Source organism: Gossypium arboreum, chromosome 7, assembly GCF_025698485.1.
Source record: "Gossypium arboreum isolate Shixiya-1 chromosome 7, ASM2569848v2, whole genome shotgun sequence".
Classification (NCBI taxonomy): Eukaryota; Viridiplantae; Streptophyta; class Magnoliopsida; order Malvales; family Malvaceae; genus Gossypium; species Gossypium arboreum.
Genome location: NC_069076.1, coordinates 35,266 through 59,151, shown reverse-complemented (window position 1 = coordinate 59,151; position 23,886 = coordinate 35,266). Strand labels below are relative to the sequence as shown.

General features: G+C 33.6%; 2 protein-coding genes and 1 pseudogene across 2 annotated transcripts; 2 read left to right on the top strand and 1 right to left on the bottom strand.

Annotated features, from left to right (window-relative positions):
• The first annotated feature begins 708 nt into the window (after positions 1-708).
• LOC108470416 (adrenodoxin-like protein 2, mitochondrial) lies at positions 709-4,338 on the top strand. The gene is made up of 8 exons (XM_017771716.2): positions 709-994; positions 1,233-1,313; positions 1,555-1,622; positions 2,512-2,627; positions 3,296-3,402; positions 3,526-3,575; positions 3,686-3,768; positions 3,872-4,338. The coding sequence occupies exons 2-8, from the start codon at positions 1,256-1,258 to the stop codon at positions 3,984-3,986; spliced, it is 597 nt and encodes a 198-aa protein (XP_017627205.1). The 5' UTR covers positions 709-994; positions 1,233-1,255; the 3' UTR covers positions 3,987-4,338.
• Positions 4,339-7,686: 3,348 nt separating this feature from the next.
• On the top strand, positions 7,687-13,452 carry LOC108477714 (U-box domain-containing protein 34-like). The gene is made up of 5 exons (XM_053030600.1): positions 7,687-7,947; positions 11,510-11,677; positions 11,764-12,192; positions 12,353-13,111; positions 13,251-13,452. Exons 1-5 carry the CDS (start codon positions 7,687-7,689, stop codon positions 13,320-13,322), a joined length of 1,689 nt encoding a protein of 562 aa, XP_052886560.1. The 3' UTR covers positions 13,323-13,452.
• Positions 13,453-16,330: 2,878 nt separating this feature from the next.
• On the bottom strand, positions 16,331-19,760 carry LOC108457982 (uncharacterized; annotated as a pseudogene).
• Between the last annotated feature and the right edge of the window lie 4,126 nt (positions 19,761-23,886).

The window sequence follows — 23,886 nt, the reverse complement described above, 5'->3', positions numbered from 1 at the left end:
TTATAGTTTAAGACTTTAAGGTTTCATGGTTTATGTTTCGTGATTTTAGGATTTTAAGTTTTATGGTTTTTATTTTCGTTTTAGGTTTCAAGTTTAGGGTTTAATGTTTTAGGTTTCATGATTAGGGTTTTATGTTTAAGGCTTATGGTTATGGCTTAAGGTCTAGTGTTAGGGGATAGAGTTAATGGTTATGGCTTGAAGTTTAGGGTTTAGTAGTTGCCAGTTTTAACATGCTTGGGGACATCGTTCAACATCTCTATTACAAGTGGTTACGAGTGGTTATTGTGTTGGATTAGAAGATATTAACTATGTGTTGTTGTTTTCTTCCTTATAAACAATGCAATATATTTGCCTTTTTTATCTTACAGTGAGCGTTTTCTTTCAAAGTTTCATATTTGAATCGTATTACTGGTTTATTTTTTAAAAAATCCAATATACTCATATTTTACTTTAGAATTGTTAATTATGTAGCAAAAGAAGGCTTCTCTTTTGAAGATGTCAGTAGTATTTAAGGGGGACTTCAATTGATCCTTTAATTGACTTAGTTATTTATACTGATCCGAGGTATCTCGTTACAATCTCATGATTTTATTTGAAATAACATTAATACATGCTGCTTTATGTGATTGTTGTCTGCTGGCTGCATGGTTGTTAGAAAGTTACCCTCCTTATAAAAGTTATTTCTTTGCATGCGAGGGGCACGGGTTCGATCACCCGCATCTCCATTACATTATATAATTTTCCTTTTTCTAATGTCGAAGTTCCTTCAAACGGCGTCGTTCATGGAGTTTGGTATCGAACTCTCTCTTCTACGCCCTTTTAGTCTCTACGGCGCATATTATTCAAAAAAAACTTGTTCATCTAACCTCAACCAACTGCCCTCGCCGGCGGCCACTATTTACCTTCAAACCTAGTCAGAGTTTTTGTCTTAAAGCGCATTAGGGATCATTGTCCCAGGCCCAAGTTCCAATTCCTTCTTATCTCGTTGCAAAAGGTGTATATATTTATATTTTATTTCCTGAAGTTCCTTGCCGGCGGCCACTTTTTTCGTTATGTCTTCTTTTATGGAGATTTAATTACTTGTCTATATCAATATGCAACAGCTTAGATGAATACCCAGTTGAAATTTATTGATTATTTCGCTCTACATGCAAGTCCATTTGGAATTTGATGTGTTTGTTAAAGTCTGAACCTTTTTAGCTCTAATGCCTGCCCTCCTCCTCATTAAACAGGGCCTGCTTTTCTATTTGAAGTTATGCTAATTTCTAGGCTTTCTAGAGTTGGATTTCGGGTTGCCAAGGAGCTGTCAAGAGGTATGCTTTTATTTTCAATTTGGCTTCATTTCTTATGCTTTGATTTTTAGTTCTATTATTTGCTGTTGGCAGTATTAATATTTAGAGATATTTCTAAATAATAATGTGATACCCTTTTAAGTACTAAGCTGACAACTTGTTTTGATGATTGTGGTATAGTTTTTAGGCTCCTACAAATGCATGGTTTGTATGAAACTACCTTTTTGAGCAAGATATACACAGATTGCGTTCTTTTTGACAGGTGGATATACATATTTGTCTAGAGCAAGATATACACAAAGGCCTTGCAATCAGTACCAGTGGTCTTCGGTTAGTGATGGTCATTTTCTTATGTTTCAATAAGAGAATATATAGGTGGTTGTTGACAATTGGCCAAGTTATCCTGCCGCTTATGACATGCTTGACCCTGTAGGAATCTTGGACTGTGGAGTGTAAATGATGGAAAACATAGCAGTTTATCAGGATTAAAGTGGAAGTTGTAGTTGTGAACTCTAATGAGATTAGATTCTTTTATGGGTAGCTAGTTATGATATCAGGAGAAGAAATGTGTTAACTATGCTAGTCAATGAGCAAATGACACGATCAATAATTTCCCTTCTTTCTACTTAAGCTGATTTTGCTTTAGATGGTCTTGAATATATTAGTTGTTAACATAATGAAATTATTGTGGTTTTTTATGAGCTTATGATGGCTTAGTGAAGATCAGTTTTCTTGTGAAAGAATGGTCTCTTGTCGTGTCTACAGAATGGAAATAGTATGGCATTGATTTTATTTTCTAAGGAGATGGAATGATTTGATTAATGTTAGTTATAGTGGCAATTATTGGATTTGTCAAAGTGATAGCAAAATAGACTAATAGTGCTTAATCTTGGATGACTGTTACATTAGAAAATATGATTGAAGTCAGACAAACATTTGATGAGATCTGAATACTAATAAGTTGGAGGTAAAAATAGTTGCCAGTATATTCAGAAAATAATTTCTGAAACATTGAAGTATGACAAATCTATGGTTGGTATTGGTATAAACATTGAAGAGCGACATACATATGGTTGATATTATGCTTTCAGATTTGGATAAGAAAGGATTTCTATTATAACTATTTATCTTGAAAAAAATAAAAGATTTCTTGTTCAACAAATTATTAGGGAAAATTTCCCATAATCTTTTTCTTGTTTATTCAATTCTTTTTGGACAGCTTGAATTACTGCCAGAAACTAGAGCCTTTCAAGGTTCCATATTTCAAAAGCATCATGGTTTTTCTACCTCAGCTTCCGATGGTGCTTCTGCAGGAGGGGATGAAGAGAAAGAAACGTAAGTTCTTTTTAAATATAAATGTAAGAACATGGTGTCTATGACTGTGGGATGAAGTGATGGATCTTTTATTTAGTGCTAATCTTCTTAGATTGGTGAATTATCTATTTAGATTATGTAAACTCCCTGATTCCTTTTCGTTTTTTAGAATGGACACAAACATTAAAGAAGAAATACACAAACGTAATTTTGATTTACAAGTAGTCATTTTAAGCTAATTCTATATTGATACTACTTAGGAAATGCATTTCTTTGTCAGGATGAATTATTATTTGACATATTTGGCATGCTTCAAAGCAAACTTGAACTTTGGTGGTCAATTAATGCCTTAGCAAATATTTTAGGTTGGATAACATCCTAAGCTCCGGAACCCGTTAATAGGACTTGCATCTACGTATGCATGCACCTTTAATTAATTGTGGATTTTATTGGTGTGACTGTTCATCTCTGCATGCTGTGGCTCTTACACTTCTTTTGTTGGTGGGAGATTTAGATTGCAACTTATGACATTCACCAACTTTGAAAGCAGACTTTGAGTGCCTCCCCCCCCCCCCCCCCCACATTTGCTCTTTATAAACTTAATGAATCCGTATGCATTTAATCTAAAATTGATTTTTTTCTATAAATTTTGGTCGTTTTTCTTCATGGTAGTTTGTCTTAATTGGCAGGATATCTGTCACATTTGTTTCTAAGGATGGAGAAGAAATCCCCATACGAGTGCCTATTGGAATGTCTATGTTGGAAGCAGCTCATGAAAATGATATAGAACTTGAAGGCAAGGATCATGACCCATAATTTTCTAGCTTTCCTTGGATCTAACTCTTATCTTCTTGGGGTAATTCGTTTACCAAACCCTTTCATTGCTAATAATTAATGTCTGTTTGTACTGTCGTTTCAGGAGCATGTGAGGGTTCACTTGCTTGTTCAACATGCCATGTCATAGTGATGGTATGCTATTGGCATTATATTTACCAAACGTGCTGTTAATTAGTTTATGCTAATACATACTAATGTTATTTCAACCTGATTATCCTCTTAACTATTGACTCTTTTGTTAGGACATGGAGTACTATAATAAATTGGAAGATCCAACTGATGAGGAGAATGACATGTTGGACCTGGCCTTTGGGCTTACCGAAACGTGAGTTCCTTCTTCATAATCTACCGGAGGTTTTTTTTTCTTGTGTGTGTGTGAAATTTAATCTAAATAGATTGCCATTTGCCATGATCTTGAATGATCTCAGGTCTCGTCTGGGATGTCAAATAGTTGCAAGTCCTGAACTTGATGGAATTCGTTTAGCAATCCCTGCTGCCACTCGAAACTTTGCTGTTGATGGGTATGTTCCAAAACCACATTAGACATGATCAATATCAATACAACTCCTAACTCTATTTAAATGAGCACAGAGGATCCAATCATCCAGTTTTGTAGCTTCAGTAATCCTATTTGAATTTAGGAGCATATATTATCCTCGAACGATTGCTTGTTGTATTGATTATTGCTTACTGAATTCCCAATAATCAGTGTGTGACATTGATTCTATATATCATAGCTCCCATGACCACACTGTGTTCTGCACCTTTTTATATAGAGTGCAGGAAACTCAAGTTAATGTCAGTTATGACAGGTTGAATGCATTGCGCTGACTGTTATAATTTAGTAAGCATGTCTTTTTTTTTCCAATGAATAGTAAGTCTTTTTGGGGGAAAATGGTAGTTACAAATAAAATAATTGTAGCAATATTGTTATCAGTAACTGAACATTACCATTAAGCTCAACATTGGTTTTTAAAAAAGCATGAACACACTTTTTAAGCTTCAACATTAAATCATTTTCGTCAAAGTGAGAACACATGATAGAATTAAAAATGTACTTTTAGAAGGGTTTTAACCATGATAGTAGGTAGGTAGGTAGGTACCCTTTTTGTAGTCTATGTTATGTTTCAGTCAATATTATCTTATACCCGTTGAAACCAACATTTAAAATTTTTATCCTAACCATTTTAATTCTATCATAATTACATTTAAAATTAGAAGTTATTAAAGTTTAAACTCATATTTACATATAAATTTAAAACTTATATTTACATATTTATATGGATATAAGAAAGATATATTTACATGTATATGTAATATATAATTTATTGTTGGACCAAAATAACAGATAATTTATGAAGAAGCTAAAACTTAGATTATAAATATATACATGTGCGAGTGGAAAATATTTAAAATGTATAATTTATCAAGAAATTAAAATTAGATTATAAACATGTTTATGGACAAAATATTTAAAAACATCGATATACCCAATACGCATTGACTACCGTGGTTTTAACTGTTTTACAAGAGCTGTATACAAAGGGATGTTTGGTGGGACCCATATTGTGACCACTGACCAGGTATTTATGTATAATAAGTTTCATTATGAAAAATACGAGTTCTGAAAAAGTTTTAAAATTTTTAATATTTATATTAAATTGCTGTTATTCGTTAACCCAGATCCAAATTTAATTGAGAAATGAAAAACTCTCTTTTTACCTGCCTATATTTACCACTTCAAAATATGAACTTCATTAATTTAACTGAATCTTTTTTTTGTACTATGAACTTATAAAAATATTTGTTGTGCATTATAAATATATCATAATCTAATAATTATTTATGACCATCTTGAGAAGATGGTAACTACAAATAAAATAATAATCAATATTGTTATTATTAATTGTTATTTACCTTTAAGCTTAACATTGAATTTTTCTAACAAATGTTGCAAGAATACATTTTAAGGTTTCATCCATTATTAAAATGATAAAAGATAAAAGTTTGGAGAAAATTTCAAACTAATTTTTTACCCCGATTATATTATTGAACTAATTTTGTTATAAAACATTCGTTGTTGATTATATTATTGAACTCTAAATTAAAATATATTAAATCCTTTTATAATAATTTTATGAATAATACCATAAATAAATGGAAATTATCTTGTATTCCTTTATAGATTTTCTAATATATGGCTATATTATAAAACTATGCGTTTTTAAATAAGATTATGAAACTACTATATTATCTTGTATTCTTTATTTTATGTAGTTTTAAACATAAAAGTAATGAATATAATTAAATTAGTTTGTATATATGAAATGTAAAAGGTCCATTAATTTGTATAAAAAAAGTAAATCAATTAAATAATATTTAAAGTATTTAAAATAATGGTTATACATATATTAAAAGAACAATTAATTCAGATGGTATTTATGTAAGATATCATATAAGATGCAAACATATTGTTGTTAGGTTAAGCATTCATAAACAAATAAAATTACTATCATTTATTCTTCACCAAAAAAAAAAAATATTATTATCATTTATGCCATTAACAAATAAAAAAGGGAAAAATATAATGAGCGCCCGCTTTGCATGCGAGAGGCACCCCCCGTGTCTCCCTTGCCTTATATAATTTTCCTTTTTCTAATGTCAAGGGTTCCTTCAAACAGCGTAGTTCATTGAGTTTGGTCTCCAACTCTGTCTTCTTCTCCCTTGTTCATCTAACCTCAGCCAACTGCCAGAGTTTTCGTCTTAAAGCGCATTAGGGATCACTGTCCCAGGCCAAGTTCCAATTCCCTCTTATCTCGTTACAAAAGGTGTATATATTCATAAAGTTCCTCGCTTGCTATATCAATATGCAGCGGCTTAGATGAATACCCAGTTGACCTTTATTGATTATTTCGCTCTACATGCAAGTCCATTTGGAATTTGATGTGTCCGAATGTTTTTAGCTCTAGAGCCTGCCCCCCTCCTCATTAAACAGGGCTTGCTTTTCTATTTGAAGTTATTTTAATTTCTAGAGTTGGATTTCGGATTGCTTTTATTTTCAATTTGGCTTCATTTCTTATGCTTTGATTTTTAGTTCTATTATTTGCTGTTGGCAATATTAATATTTAGAGATATTTCTAAATAAAAATGTGATACTCTTTAGTTACGAAGTTGACAACTTGTTTTGATGATTGTGGTATAGTTTTTAGGCTCTTACAAATGCATGGTTTTTATGAATATACACAAATTACAGTCTTTTGACAGGTATTTATATATTCATTTTTATTTTTAAATATATTATTCATTTAAAATTTTAAAAGTTAATGATAAATATATATAACTCATTTCACAATTTACTGTCACCAAATAATTAAATCACATTAAGCAAAAGTTACAATTAATTGTTGAGATTTTGGTGTACGTAACTAAAAATAATTGTACGATATAAATAAATTTAATTCATTTGCATTATACTAATATATATTATTATTGTTGGAACATTTTAAATATTTATAATATTCTAATAACTATAAATGAATGAGTGTAATTAATCAAAAGATAAATCTTTTGATCATTGGTCAAAAGTTATATCATTTGATTTTTGAAAAACAATTATAACTATTCAAACAATATTACTTGAATAGTTATAAAATTAAATGAATAATTATTATTTTCATTTATTCATAAAAATACCTATCGAAAGATGTCTCTACGAAGAGATATGAAAATTCCGATAAATAGGAATGAGATTTCATTTAGAAATCACACTAAAAAGTTCTAAAAGTTCTTTCTATCATTCCTCATTTGCTAATATTATTAAATTGTTCTATAAAGAGTTACTGCAGAAATTCTTCGTAGAAATTGAGTTTCTTGTTATACATTGCTTTGTGCTTAGTGGATTATTCTCATCAGTACAAAACGCAAATAGTCATTGGCTTCATTGTATCCTCGAGGTTAATTTTCTTGAAACTCATTTGCATAAAAATAGGTGGGGGCGAATATAACCTTAAAGATAGTGGCTTGATACACGCCTTGGAGCCTTGTCTTATTTCTTCCTTTTCTGTTCAAGTTTCCTTCGTGTGTTCAAGATTTTCCTCATCAGAGATTTGTACTAAAAATTTTAAGGTTATAGTTCATGATGACTACCATAACACAAGAAAGTGGAATACTAAGAGAGTTGGCTTCCAACTTTGTCAAACTGGATCGGTTTGATGGTGGCAATTTCCGACGATGGTAGAAAAAGATGCACTTCTTATTATCAACTTTGAAGTTTGCCTATGTTTTGGATACTCCAAGGCCTGAAGAGAATGAAAACGAATCTGTTGTTGCAACCCAAGAAAGGCAAAAAGGGGACAATGCTGATTACATGTGCATGGGCTACATATTGAATGGTTTATCCGATGGTTTGTTCGACACCTACCAAAACGAGGTCACTGATAAAGAATTATGGGACAAATTGAAGACAAGATACATGACCGAAGATGTTACAAGTGAGAAATTTCTTGTCAGTTGTTTCAATAATTATCAAATGGTTGATGGTCGTTTTATTATGGAACAATTCCGTGATACTAAAAAAATGTTGAATTAATTTAAGTAATATGATATGAAAATGGATGAAAAGATGTTGTATCCTCCATAATAGACAAACTTCTTCCATCTTCGAAAGACTTTAAAAGAAGTCTAAAACATAAGCAAGGAAATATCTCTTGAGGCTTGGGCAAACCATCTTCGTATTAAAGAAGAATATCGAAAGCAAGATCAGAGCGTAAATTCTGAAAATGCCAAAGTGTATATTACAGAGGAAGTATAAACTACTAAACCATTCAAGAGAAAGTTCAAATAGACTGATAGAGCACCTAAGTTCAAAAAGAAACAAAAGGGCTCATGCTATCATTGTGGTAAGCCGAGACATTTTAAGAATGAATGTCAATTTTTAAAGAAGAAATCATCTTCTAAGACTGATAATAATGAAAAGTTAGTTGCAATGATATTTGAAATTAATATGGCATAAGATGATAATGCATGGTGGATTGATACCGGAACAACCAAACATGTGTGCAAAGACAAAAGCATGTTCACAAAGTTCACACAATGTGAAAATGACAATGTCTTGTACATGGGAAATTCTTCCACCGCAACAATCAAAGGCAAAGGATCTATTGAACTACAATTTACTTTTGGAAAGGTTTTAACCTTAAATGATGTACTTTATGTATAAGAAGTTAGGAAGAATTTAGTGTCTGGAAGTCTACTGAATAAGTTTGGTTTCAAACTTGTTTTTGAAGCAGATAAATTTATTTGTCTAAGGGAGGAATTTTTGTAGGGAAATGATATATGTATGAGAGCATGTTCAAACTCAATATTATTAATAAAAATAAAAATATTATTTCTGTAACAACCCGTTTTTAGTGAAATCAAAAAAGTGATTTCGGGACCACAAATCAGAAGTCGAATAATTTATTTTAATATTATTTTAATATCTATAGCATGATTGTATTTGTGAAAAAGGACTAAATTGCGTAAAATGCGAAATTTGTTTTCTATTAGCTAAATGCAATAGCCCATTTTGGGTCAAATTGAAACAGTGATTTTGGAACCACAAATCTGAGATCAAAATAATTATTTTATTATTATTTTAATGTTTAAAGCATGATTAAATAATGGTGTGAAAATTTCGTTAAGAAATTTTATCGTTTGAACACCTAATCAATAAAAAGGACTAAATTGCAATGAGTGCAAAACTTGCATGCTAGAAGTAGAAAGTGTTAAATTGCTATTGTTTTTAACATGGGTGGCCTTAAATGGTAATTAAACCAATGGTTGTTTGAGTGGACATGTTTGGTCATGTATTAAGTAAATTTTGATGTTATTTATAAATGTTATTTATGTAATTTATTAAATAAATGTTATCAAATTAAAGAAAAACAAAGCACTATGTTGGTTATCATCTTCTTGACCGATTTTGGAAGAAATAAAAAGCCATTGTTGGAACTTGGAAGTTCGGCTATCATTTATTGTTTTCATGGTACAATTTTTTATTTCGTTTTTAATAATTTCTATGTTTTTGTGATTGTTGTAACCTAATCTAGTTAGCCCAAGGACTAATTTGAGAAATTTTTAAAATTTTAGGGTTTTTCCATTGATGAATGAGCATGTGTTTTGATGTTTAATGGTAGAAAATGCATGGTTGTTTTTAGATAAACAACATTTGTAAAGTGATTTTTATGAAAAATGTCAATTAGGGATTAAATTATGAAATATGATAAATTATGTGGTAAAAGTGTGAATAAATGAAAAATATGGGCTGGTATGTGTACTAGAAAAATTCGGCTAGCATGGGTGTGGATTGAATTGCATGAATTTGTGATTTCATAAAATAAGGACTAAATTGTAAGAATGTTAAAATGTTAGGGGCAAAAAGGTAAATTTATCTTAAATTGTGTTGTGGATTAAATTGAATAAAAATATGACTAAATAAGTTAGTTTTGATTACATATAGATCAAGAAAAGTGAAATCTAGACTTAGATCAGGGAAAGAACAAAGTCTCGGAATAATCGACTAATTTCATCGTTTTTGCATCTGAGGTAAGTTCGTATCTAATGAACTTTATTATAAATGTATTTATTATGCTTTGATATTGCATAAACTGTGAATACGAGACTACGTAAATGTGCGACCATGATTCGACAACGATTCGGCATTAGAAATCCCGGTTGAACCTTGGGAATAGATTAGGATGCGAATGACATGTCATTAGGGGTTACCGGTATTGTGATTATGTGATCCAGGTGCTGGTCATGTACGACTTACCGGTGGCTGAGTATTCCAACACCTGTTGCGAATACTTGACAGCTTGTGTGAGCAGCACCGCATAGCTATGTCTCGACCCACAGCTTGTGTGAACAGGCCCGTTGATAGCTCGAGAGTGAGTATATATATGATGACACTTAATATGCAAGATTGAGATAGCTTCGGTTATATTTATGAGGCACTTAGTGTGCGATATTTCCTGAGTATCCAATATTATTCCGAAATGGTTCAACGGGTAAATGAAAGATGTGATTTAGTATGTGATTGATACGAGATGGTACAGGTATGTACATGAGTTGTATAAGCTTCAAATCGATGAAACTTGTGAAGGTTATGTATAACCTCATGATTGAGTACATGAAAGGTTTGTTAGTTAAAGAAAAATACATGTTGATAAATTCGAATTATTGAATTATATATTTATGACTAATTGAGCTTGTTTTATACGAGCTTACTAAGCTATATAGCTTACTTTGTGTAATATTTTCGTGTTTTGTAGAGAATCAAAGCTAGTTCGGATTCAGAATTCGTCGAAGACTCCACCATATTTAGGGCTTCGTAGGCTCATATTAGGGACAATTTGAATGTATTTGATTTGAATTACATTTGTTTGATGAATTTTGATTTGAATTGTTTGATGAATTTCGATTTGAATTACATTCGTCCAAGACTGTCCAATGTTTCAGACTATGAAAGTAATTTTAGCTTCGAGTCAATGCACTTTGGACGGAACTCAGTGGATTTGAGCTCTCCACATGATTTCTCATACGTTTCGCAGGACAGTGACAATTTTTCAAACTTATCTACTTCAATGGTAAGTAAGAAAGATATGATATATATACACACCCACGAACAGATATATATGTGTATTAAATTACTCAAGGACTAAAGCCTGGAAAGCATGCATAAATTCATTGATGTGACTGTGAGACAGGCTAGTACAACACAACACATTATATTCACCAACGAAAATAAAACATCAAAAGCCCCGGTTCTCACTTCGATTAAAACATAAATTTTCATCATACGTATTTTTCAAAAAAGATATATACACTTTTCAGGTTTGTCTAACTAATACTTATAAACGAGATAACAATAAAAAAAATACGATGTTTCATCTCAAAATCATCAAATATCATCGGTGAAAGTGGAATGAATTAACCAAGTCCAGGTTTCGCCCTCTTTACACACTTCCCATTTACGTTACAATATATGCATATATTTAATTAATTATTTGTATTATTCTATGTTCTAGGAAAATGTGTGTAAAATATCTGGAAATAATAATATGGATGAGTTTTATGCTATTGGGGGAAACATACAGGAGGACGTGGAATCCGAAATGAGGAGGCTAAAGCTGGAGCTAAAGCAAACTATGGAAATGTATAGTACTGGCAAAGAAGCACTCACAGCAAAACAGACGGTTAGAGTGTCAACTAATATCTGCTTATACTGTTCCTCAACATACTTTGACTAGTTAGAACTTTGTGCATAATTACACCACAACAGGCAAGAGAACTCCAGCTGTGGAAATTGGAAGAGGAACGGAGATTGGAAGAGGCACGACTTGCTGAGGAAGCTGCATTAGCAATAGCAGAAAAGGAGAAAGCTAAGTCAAAAGCAGCAATGGAAGCCGCTGAAGCGGCTCAGAGAATTGTTGAAATTGAATCACAAAAAAGGGTGAACGCAGAAATGAAAGCGTTCAAGGAATCAGTGGAAAAGAAAAAGGCACTTGATGCATTAGCACATTCAGATTACAGGTACAGGAAGTACACAATAGAGGAAATTGAAGCTGCCACTGAATTCTTCTCAGAAGTTCTCAAGATTGGGGAAGGGGGTTATGGCCCTGTGTATAAAGCCCGTCTAGATCATACTCCCGTTGCAATTAAGGTTTTGCGACCAGATGCAGCACAAGGAAGGTCACAGTTTCAGCAAGAGGTATGGCTTCCAAATGGATTTTAGTATTATGAGCCTGTAGAGCATTAATTCTGATTGCTGAGAAACAAAAACATTGTAGGCTGAATATGCATGCTTTAGTTACTAGTGTATTTACAGAATGAATTTTAAAATTCGGCTGCTCTAAGAACTAAACTTACAGGTAGAAGTTTTAAGCTGCATACGGCATCCAAACATGGTTCTCCTGTTGGGAGCCTGCCCAGAGTATGGATGCCTAGTGTATGAGTTAATGTCTAACGGGAGCTTAGAGGACCGTCTCTTCAGGAGAGGGAACACTCCGACTCTCTCTTGGCAGCTTAGGTTCAGAATTGCAGCCGAAATTGGAACAGCCTTGCTGTTCCTCCACCAGACTAAACCCGAACCCATAGTCCACCGTGACTTGAAATCAGCCAATATCTTACTTGACCGCAACTTTGTGAGCAAGATTAGTGATGTTGGATTGGCCAGACTAGTTCCTCCATCTGTGGCTGACAATGTAACCCAGTATCGGATGACCTCCACAGCAGGAACTTTCTGCTACATAGATCCAGAATACCAGCAGACAGGCATGCTGGGAGTGAAGTCGGATGTATACTCCCTTGGCATCATGCTTCTACAAATAATAACAGCAAAACCACCAATGGGATTGACTCAGCATGTGCAACGGGCTATTGAGAAGGGGACCTTCGCTCAAATGCTGGACCCATCTATTGATGATTGGCCGGTTCAAGAGGCCTTGAGCTTCGCAAAGATTGCACTTAACTGTGCAGAGCTAAGGAGGAAAGATAGACCCGATCTGGGCAAAGTTGTCCTGCCAGAACTGAACAGGCTGCGATTACTTGCTGAAGAAACCATGCACCTCACTTGGGAAGCTGGAAGTCCAGGACACTCCCCCAACTATAGCCAAGTTTCGCTGCAACTAGTAAGTTAATTAATTACAAAATGTCCGTCCTAATTTCTTCCTAACCATATCATCTTACTTCACATTTTTATGGTTTTTGTTGAACTTACTTCAAATTTAACACTTGATTTGTTTCCTTTTCTTTTTCTTCGCACGTCAGGAGCACTCCAGTTGTCCTAATTTTCTACACTCCGATGAATACTCAAGAAGTCCTCCCAACGAGAATCCATAGGTCCTTCCATGGCAAATTGATGACATCATAATTAATTAATATGTACATATGCGTTTATCAATCAAATTTTGTTGTGTTATTATTTTATATTTTTAATTAAAAATTTAAATGAAAATTTATATTTCTAGAACTTATTTTGTCATTGCGTCAAAACTTTAGTCTGATAATCTGTGTAGTTTTAGGCGAATTTTTTGTTTTAAATTAGCCGAAGTCAACTTAACTCTCCAAGAACAAAAGATTGTAATGCCTACAAGGTGTTTGAAAAAATGCTCTCAAAGCATATTCACTAACTTTGAATAGAATACAATGGGATAAAATGGAATCAAATGAGATGTAATGAGATGATTAGAAATGAGGGAAGAAGGTGACTCCTTGTGCGTGTGCACAAAAAAAAAATTTAAAAGTTTGGTTTTAACTGCAAGCATACAACATCACTTAAAAGGAGTCAACAATTTAATTATTACTATTTAACAAGCATGCAAGAAAGGAGTCTAACTAGCTACTCACTAATTTCTATATTACGATCAAACATAATTTGGAAGTGAATTGCTCTAATTAACTACTTAATATGCAAAAGGACTAAATTGTAAAATTAGATAAACTAAAAAAACCAGCAAATTAATAACAAATAGCAGTTGGTTGACTTCTATATTGTAACACCTCTAACATGCCTCCGTCGCTGAATTAAAATTTTGGAGTATTAAACAACAATAGAAACAATTAAATTTAAACGGAAACAATTAATCAATTCTACTGTATCTTTAAAACACTATTTAGCTACTCCCTTTTTTTTCATCTCTTGTATATTGATCTTACCACGGGCCAAAAAAACACACGCTATAAGTATCATTTTTGCATTTCTAAATAAAAGGACTGAAATAAAAAAAATGCATATCTAAAGAAATGTGACAGATACATGAACAAATGATAAATGAAAGAGAAAATATTACTTATATATATTGTTTTTCCATAAAGATTACAATGAATGAAACTCTCTCAAATGATTAAATTTATTATTACTAATATTTTTATAGTTAATTTTATATTTTAAACATTCTTTATATTAAATGATAGATCAGTCGATCCAATTGTATCACAATATTTTTATAAACATTTTAATTAATTGTTTTGCCACCACTTTAAATTATTTGTTATATTAAATGATAAATCAGGTCTAACATTTAATTATCTAATTAAAGAGATTTTTTAATGAAAATATCTCATAGTGCAGCGTTTTCATCTGACATTTTTACTTTTTCTCCAAAAACAACATATATCGATAAATAAAAAGAACAATACAAATCTTTAAAGGGAAGGGACCTTTCTTCTTTCCTCACCCTAATTATATATTTTAGATTTCCCTTTTAGATTCATCAATCGAAGCTTGCCAATTGCCAATAGTAATCTCCCTCGAAGAATCATCAAGATTCCTCTTTCTATCTTCCTCTAATCCTTCTCGATTTTCCCAATTTGTTTGTTTCCCGAGATTTCTCAATAAATTCTTAGTTCTTTTAACTTTTTTTTTCATTTTCTCAATAAAACATTTTAGAATTCTGATGCCATTTTTTTGGAAGAAAAAAAATGCATGGTTTTTTTACTTTAAATCAAGAACGTATGTCTGGAAGTACTTTACGCTTGAACTATTAGCAATTTCTACTCAAATATGATGATTTTGCCACTTCCTTTTTATAATATATATTTTTTTGCTTTTGTTCCATTTAACAAATTTTAAAGAAGCATAATGAAAATTTGAAATTTCACAGATGCTAGCTGGTGATCAGGGTGGAAATTAGATCATTGGGATATTGAAATGATCAAATGACTTTTATGTACTATTCTGCTTACTTGATGGTTAACTTAACCACTTGAATGTCAAATAATGCTCAAGAACCTATTATTTGCCTATGCATTAGGGAATAATAGGCATTTATTTATTTTTAGTATATAAGTAGTAAAAACCTGTCATCTTTCTTTAGGTCTTGAAGGAGGCCTTTAGGCTTTATGCTGAAAGTTGGGCAAGGGAATCGAAATAAAAACCTAACTGAACTCAAGCATTACGGGACTTTGTTCCTTGACCTCCATAAGATGTCTCAAGCACAAATCTAACGGTTTATTGCACATATAATATGCCGCATATTTTTCAAGTCATGCTATATACTTCTTGATTCATTACAGACAACTTATACATCAGAACACGCAGCAGTGCAGAGGCAGAGTATCGAGCACTATCTCATGGTATATGCGAAGGAGTTTGGATACAAAGACTTATGGGGTAACTAAAAGTGCCTTACACCAGGCCTATGAAGATGTACTGTAACAACCAGGCAGCTGTCAGCATAGCACATAATCCTGTGCATCACGATCGCACCAAACATGTGGAAATAGATCGCCACTTTATAAAAGAAAAAATACACTCAGAAGAAATGTGCATCACCTACCTACCTACTAGACAACAAGTTGCAGACGTGTTAACTAAAAGTTTGAGAAGAAACATGTTTGAAGAACTTATTGGCAAGCTGGGTTTGATAAACATCTACACTCCAGCTTGAGGGCGAGTGTTGGAATTCCTAAGATTTAAGGACAGAAAACTTACCTTATTACTAGGAGTTCCCTTGTAAATAGAAACTAATCTCAGTCACTGATTCTTAGGAAGTTACTGTTTTTTAGGGATTGTTTTCCTTGTTTGTGTTAATTCCTCTCTTTATAGGTGTAAACTAATTAGCAGAATGAATAACAATCTTTTTCTAAGTTTCTTCACTCTGAATCTCTGATATTCATTTAGAGGACAATGATATATGGATATGTTACACCTAGAAGTGCATGCTTTTCATGAGTGGCTCTTACCAATTTTAACCAGAACTCTTCCTCCTACTGATTTTCAATACATTGTAATATCCAATTAGAACTTTCTCAGTCATCAACAATCTCAAAAATTTACAAGGCCTGTTTGGTTTGTTATATAAGCTATTTGCTTTTTGCTCCTAAAAGGCGCTAAAGTAAAAATCAAATGATAAAAGAAAAATCATAATTATTTAAAAATAAACAAATACTTGTTAGACAACACAATTCTAACATGATCAATTTACAGTAAAGTAAATCATGTATCTCGTTCTAAAGAAACTTACATTTGAACTATTAGTTCTTCATAAACATAGCTTGCTTTTACATTCAAACATGCTTCTTACTTTTTGCTTTTCAAAGAAATAAGACAAGCAAATAGCAAAGGGTAGAATCCAATTCGTTAGTTACTAAAGAATCATAAAGATCCTCTTGTATTTAAAAGAAGAATCAAATCGAACATAAGAGTAACATCCTAACCCAAAACAAGAATGAAATAAGGAAACATAGGATTCTATTCATATAGCAAGTTTCAAACATCAAAAAAGACACGTCAGGAGTAATTAACATACCTCATCATCATCATCATCACAACCGTCTTCCCTATTCTTCTTAAGGCGGGTTGTGCCACCCTCCTTGCTGATGGGTAATTTCAATGCTCCAAATGGAGTGTCAACGTTGATGTGACCTTTCATAGAGTAACCTGTTCTTTTTCCCTTAATCATGTCCCACAGAGCAGATCCGAAATCCTAGGCCTGAAGGAGATAGGAATCTCAATGTAACTGATTCCGTTTTTGTCTATCTTTGCAGATCCAATGCTGACCTCAGATAGCCAGACCTCATAGTCAAGTGCATTGAGTCCCAAGTCAAAGTCATTCTTATTTTCTAATTTCAAATGAAGAACTGCTATAGTTTCCTCCCAAGAGAATCTCTCAAAGTGTATCTTCTCCATATCGATATCAGGCTTGTAAGGTATAGGGATCTCTCCAGTTTTCTCAAGAGGTAAAGTTAACCTCCCCAAAACAGGAACATCAACAATGAGATCAACTTTCAGCCTATATGGAATGATATATTAAAGTAACTGGTATTTTGACAGTCTCCTCACCATGAGCATGGATGGTTCCAGCATCTGGAATCAAGCCTGAAATGAGTTTTCTACCATCACTTTCAATGAGGTAGTCAATGTCGACGAGGGGGATTGGAACAGGGTTTAGGTTCTTTATGATGACATCAACGACAATTTCTGCTTTCTCAAGATTGATACAAGGGAGGTGAATCTCAGCTACATCTGCAGTAGTCTTGCCAAAGCCGATTGTTTCCTCCATCTTCTCACCAATGTCATGAATGAAACCCTTGACCTTGTCTATAAATCCACTGTTGTCTTCTTTGTCATCCACCTTGTCCTTAACATCCCTTTCAACTAATTCTGGCTTATCGGATGATGACATACCTTAATAGCAAAGCTTCCAAGTAATTAATCAAATAAAGTTCTTAGAAAAATGTTCAAAACATTTTTTTCTTTTGATAAAAGAAACTACAGGAAGCCCTAAATACTAAATAAATTAGTTAACATAGATCGCAATCCTTCTACGACTGTCAATTGAAGCAAGATTTAAAACCAGAGGATAAATATATTGGTTGGCATATGTGTATAAAGAGAGAAGCAGAAGCAACCAAGCAAGGAACAGCCGAAAGGACTGGAAAAGAGAGTCTTAATATTAAGGATTTGATCTAAACACTAAACATGGAGCCAGCCGGAACACAAAGGAAAGATAGTGATCTGAGATAAAAATCATCGAAGTGAAGAACAGCAGCCAAAATATCCAGATCCAGATCCAGATCATCATCATTGTTTCAGACATGACAATTTCTCATACTGTAACAAGTCAACAACGGCAATAACATTGTAACGATCAAAAAGAAAAGGTCATATACTAGTTTGCTACTACCATTCCTAAACTTAAAGGGTGACTGGTTTGATCATAACTCAAATCACTCATCTTCCGGTGGAGGGATGAGGATCCAACCCACCATCTTTCGAATATTGAAAATTTAAATTCAAAAATAGAAAACAAAGAAGACAGATAATTTGTAGTGAGATATACCTGCAAGCAGCGTTTTTCTTATTCTGAGCTTGTTATATGTTTTGTGATAACAAGAGAGCGGACACTGCCCAGGGGGATTATATAAGATTGGGGAAATGATAATAGGTTAGATCCAGAACATTAGCAGCCAGGCAAAGACTGCGGCCTTAGATCTGGTACTCTGACTGAAGCCTCAGGCCACTAAGATAAACGTAATACCAATCATACTGCAAATTTCAATGTTTAAACGAAAAATAGATCATTCTATCCCTTTCCAGTAGAAGTTTTCATATATAAGAAATGAACATTGCATGGTACACCAACATGACTATATCAAGCCAGCGAAAAAAAAAAACAAAATGTAGCGGTACAAGAAAATAGATCCTTTGTGTTCAAAAGGTTTTCTTGCTTGCTTAATCAATAGGTTGTTCTGTTTCCTAAAACATGATGGTATTCACAGGGCATTAGACAAGATTAAAAATGATTTAGATTTAGGTGGAATAGAAAGGTAAATGGTCAACCTTGCCAGGCAAAGAATCATAACCAAAGATGCTGAACAGATGGCTGAGCTAGACAAGCAGTCACATCTCTTAATAGAAATTCTTGTAGTATTAAAGAATACAAAAACAATGTCTTTTGGTGTAAGAATACACACGAACTATCCAACTCTGACAAACTAGAGCAAAGTGGATTACCTGCTGGTCATCATCATTTTCAGCATGGGTTATTCCTAGAAATCTCCAACCTTCAGCATTCTCAGGATTTTTCATAACTTCAGCCTCTAGGGCAAGCACTTGCTTCACTCAAAAGTCCCTTCCTCAACAGCTCTTGACCTTCTTTTAAAGGATTTTGATGACCAACATATGGATTCATATCAGAAAATACAAAGACACCCCTTGAAGCGTCCGACCGCTGAGGAACCTACAAGTTTTCACATCCAAAACATTCATGTAGAATTAAGAGAGGTTATAAAGTGAACTTCTTCAAGGCTACCAGACTTACTCATCATATGAATTTGCCCAGTTATCAGACGAACTATCTCCCAAAGCCCCCTCACCAACTTGACGACCAAATTCTTCTGCCCAGTCATCCACATGCAACTTTGAGCATTCATTGACCCATTGATCATCGACAGACTCTTGTTGCAATCTTTCAGCACCAAATTCATTGGCCCAATGGGCAGGTCCACGGAAAACCTATTAACTATCAAGTCAAGAACATTTAATGAAATGAAGAAAATTAGAATATTTCAAATAAGAATAAGAGCTTCGCACAGTTTAAGATTCTCAAAATAATACATAACACGCAGAATCATTAGTTGCACTTTGTATCCTGCATAAACAAATCAAAACACCCTAGTTGTTCTCATACAGTAGCAACTCCTCAGCAAAGATATGAGATTTTATAGCAAAGATATGTTTCTAACAACTATATAAGTATCTACCCTAAAACCCTAATTGATTAGAAAAAAAAAATGGAACTATTTAAGTATCATACTTGAGTTTTTAAAAATTTTCAGAGATTTCACAACAACGTCGGGGTTAATTTTCATTCTTATTCTAAATTAAGGATATCCATTCGTTATCCCATTTCGGGATAAGCTATTCCAAGAATATACCCATAATATCCCATCCCGGTTCAGTACTTTGAGTGTCTGGTTAAGTTATTTTTGTATCCGGTCCAGGTTTTTTATGTGTCTGGACCGGGATACCTGTCATAGTTATTCGACAGTGGGATATCCCATTCCAAGGCTATCCCGCCTCAGGGATATTCTCATTAAGGATACCTCGGTTTGTATATCCCTATCGAGGGATATCTGGGTTGGAGTCTATGGGCTTGGGGCTTGGGTTTAGGGTTGGGCTGGTGTTTTTGAGCTTTTATTTCAGTGTTTGGGGCTGTGGATCGCTTAGGTTTTGGGCTATTAGGTTCTGGACTACATCGGATGGTGATTTCAGGGACCAAAATATATACCAAAAATTTCGTTAAGCTTATAAATTATTAAAAAAGAATTGAGGATGAGGTTTCTTTTTTAATTGAAATGGGCTTTTTTATAATAAATCCAACAAGCCAACTCTAGGCCATTCACGACTTTAATCCAAGAAGCCAAACGGACCTTCTGAACGAGGGGAAGAAAATAAGGAAGCCAGCCACTAAGAAATGAAGCTTCACTCTCCTTTGTTAGAGGGTTTATGAATAACCTCGATTTCAATCTCTCCTCTCCTGATATATCTCCGGCAATAAAACTCCACCGTTTCATTCCATCTTCGTTTGTTGGGTTTCGGCTCAGATCGACTCCCGGGTAAGAATTCGTGCCTGTGTTACACAGTTCGACTCCTTAATTCTCTTCTCCTAAAGATTCTTCTCATTTGAATCTTTGCCGCTATCGTTTTTACACAGCTTTGGGTTTGGAATTACGGGTCGACCATAGGATGGTTGACTGAATCGGTTTCCAAATTGGGTTTTTGTTTTGTATTGTAAGCAATTGAGTGAATTGGGATTATAAATCCATAATGGATTTTGGATTTCTTTGTCTTTGTTGTTTCAGAAAGTTATTTGTTTGTAATTTATGCTTTTGGTTTGTTTAAAATAGTTTAACTATTTTGGAGTGGCATAGGGATTGTTATAGTTTATTTTAAATGAAATAAAACACAGTTCTTCCTCATCTACTCAACTACTATAAATTTAGGGAGACAAGATGTTTGGGAGTATGATTCGGTACTTTTCAACGAAACCCAAGCCGAAAATGAAGCCAATCGAGCTGAAAACATTGCCAGAGCAAACGCAGACTATAACCAGAGTCATCTTTGACATTCTCAAGGAGCATGGGCCCCTCACCGTCGGTGATACTTGGGAACGAGTCAAGGTCAGTTGTTAAGTAGACTATAATATGTATTCATTGTGTATCTATACTTGTTGTTTCCACATCTAATTAAGCCAAGCTCAAGAGTGAAGTAAGGGCAGTGCAGTTTTATTGTTGCATAATATTAGGATCTTGAATTCCATGCATTATTGTTCTTTTCATGCTTTACTTGCCCGTGCTTGACATAATGGAGTAGAAATGTGTGTATGAGTTCAGGAGGTTGGATTGAGAGGACTTACAAGCAAGAGGCACATGAAGATCGTGCTGAGATGGATGAGAGAGAGACAAAAGATTAGGCTAATATGCAACCATGTGGGGCCTCACAAACAATTTCTGTATACAACCTGGTTCACTAAACCAAGCATCAGCCACACAAGAGCTGTCCATAATTCCTCAACTTCTACAACTATTTTTTCTGTCCATACTTCTAGTTCAAAGTTGTCTTCAGGTTAGGTTGTAGCACGCTTGTGCTGGCTGCAATACCATTGATTTCAGGACATGTACTGTTTTTTGCAACAGTGTAATACAATTGTTCTGTTGTCATGTTGTGGAAACTTTACCCTCTTCTTCCCATACATTTTCAATTTTAATGTACAAATTCCAAGTTCGATTACTTATCATCATTTCTGCCATTCAGACGGCTCTATAAAAAATGATAAATAAAGTAAAAGAGCTAAGAATTTATTGAGAAATCTCTGAAACAAACAAATCGGGGAAATCGAGAAGGATCAGAGGAAGATAGAAAGAGGAACCTTGATGATTCTTCAAGGGAGATTACTATAGGCAATTGGCATATCAGAGGAAAATTAAACATATCAGTGTTGCTTACATGCCCTTATTTGACACTCACACCTGTGTCATATAACTTAGTGTATTGCAATTGAAAAAAAAAAAGAAACGTTACAATGGAGAAAAAGAAGAGGAATCCATATTATTATTTTTCCTTTTATGTGCAAAGATCCTTGTTGGTATGTTCCTTTTATTTTTCTTTGTTCAGCATTTCTAGTATTTCTGTTCTGGGTTTTATTGATTATTTTCTATCATCCTCTAGACTGCCAAAAGTGGAGTGGAAGTTTGCCAACGCATATTGAAAAGTTTTATGAGGTTAGATGCCAAATTGCTAATATGTTTTTAGTTTTCAAATGAAAAGGTTCCTAGTCAATTTATCTCTTTTTTTATGATGGCTCTTACGTGCAGGTAATTGGTCTGGAAGTGCAGAATGGATATGGTTTAACAGAAACATCACCTTGCATTGCTGGTCGACAACCTTATTATAATGTAAGACAGCTGTAGGTCTTTCTATTATAATATTCAACTGAAACTATTCTCTTCTGAAACTATTCTCTTTCTTCCACGCTACCCCTGATAGAACATGCGATTTCTCCTAAGCCACGTGAATAAATTCTTAAAAAGAGAACTAATAGTTATATATCGGTAATCTCTGTTGTTCCTGCTCTTATTTCTTCTTGTGGTACACACGTCTGACGCTTAGACAGACTTGGATACAGGGATATGTCCCTACAAAAATAATCCAAATGCATGGAAGAGCTTAAAAAAATTGAACACACGTACATTGGATACATATCTGTATATAGGGCTCGCACCTGACTCCAAGTAACTAGCTAGAAATCTACTTTTTTAAATACATGATATTGGGGAAAAATGTGTTTGAGATCATTTGAAAAGTAAACATGTTATGCTGGTACTTTCTTTTCTTGCTGAGTTCCTTAATAGGATCAAAGGAAAGGATCTATGTTGTGCTTTGGTATTAAAGTGAGTTTAAGAGAGTTTTCGTAAGCAGTTAATAAAAAGAAAAGAAGAGAAAAAACATAAATGGGGTTTTTGGTTTTCAGGTTTACAACTCACTGTTTCACTCTGTGTTTGAAATCAATCGATATGGGTCTGTCTGTTTCTTTTTGGTTGCTTTATTGGAGATTGATTTCAGGTATGAATCTTTACTTGGGTTTGCGTTTTCATTTCTTTGTTTTTGCCTTTTGCCTTTTCATTTCTATTTTATGGTTTTCTGTTTTCAGGTTTAGACATCCCTGTTTCATTCCGTGTTTCAAATCTATTGATCTTGTTCTGTTTGTTCTTTTTGTTTGTTTCCTGTGTACTTTCGCAAGATAGAAATCCTAAGTTTTCTCCTCTGTTTCTGCTTTTTATGATTTATGCGACCCCCCTAACTTTGTCTTTTTTATGGGCACATTCCTGTTTTTCAGTTTCTGATACATGCTTTTCACTTGAATTTATTTCAGTTTATTTTTTTTATTTTTTTTTCTCTTTGCCAAATCCGAGTAAGGCTATCAAGCTTGAGTTTAACTTGACAATGACTGAATTGATTTGAGTTTTACTTGTAGCTGAATCCAAGTGACTTATAGGCACATGTATTTGGTTTTTACATACTAGATGTTCATTTTTTAGATACGAGAGTTACATGTTTTAATTATAATTCTAGATGGTTGAGCCATGCATGATTAGTTGATTAAAGACTTTACTTACTCCGATGAATCAAAATAACTTTCTTTTGTGATAAATGTTCTCTCTCATTCTCTATGTTGGATTGATCTTCATGTTTAAATTATCCAAATTCTCTGGTTAAACTTATTGTGAAGGGAAACTATTTGATTCTAAATGCTGCTTTTAAAATATTTTTGGATTACCTTGCAGTGGAATTCAAAAGCAGATATCTTCAAGCCCCAGTGCTATTAAATAAATAGTATTTTCATTCATAAGGATCAGCTTGTGGCATACATGGAGTTGAAGAGAATTTATGAGGTGATGG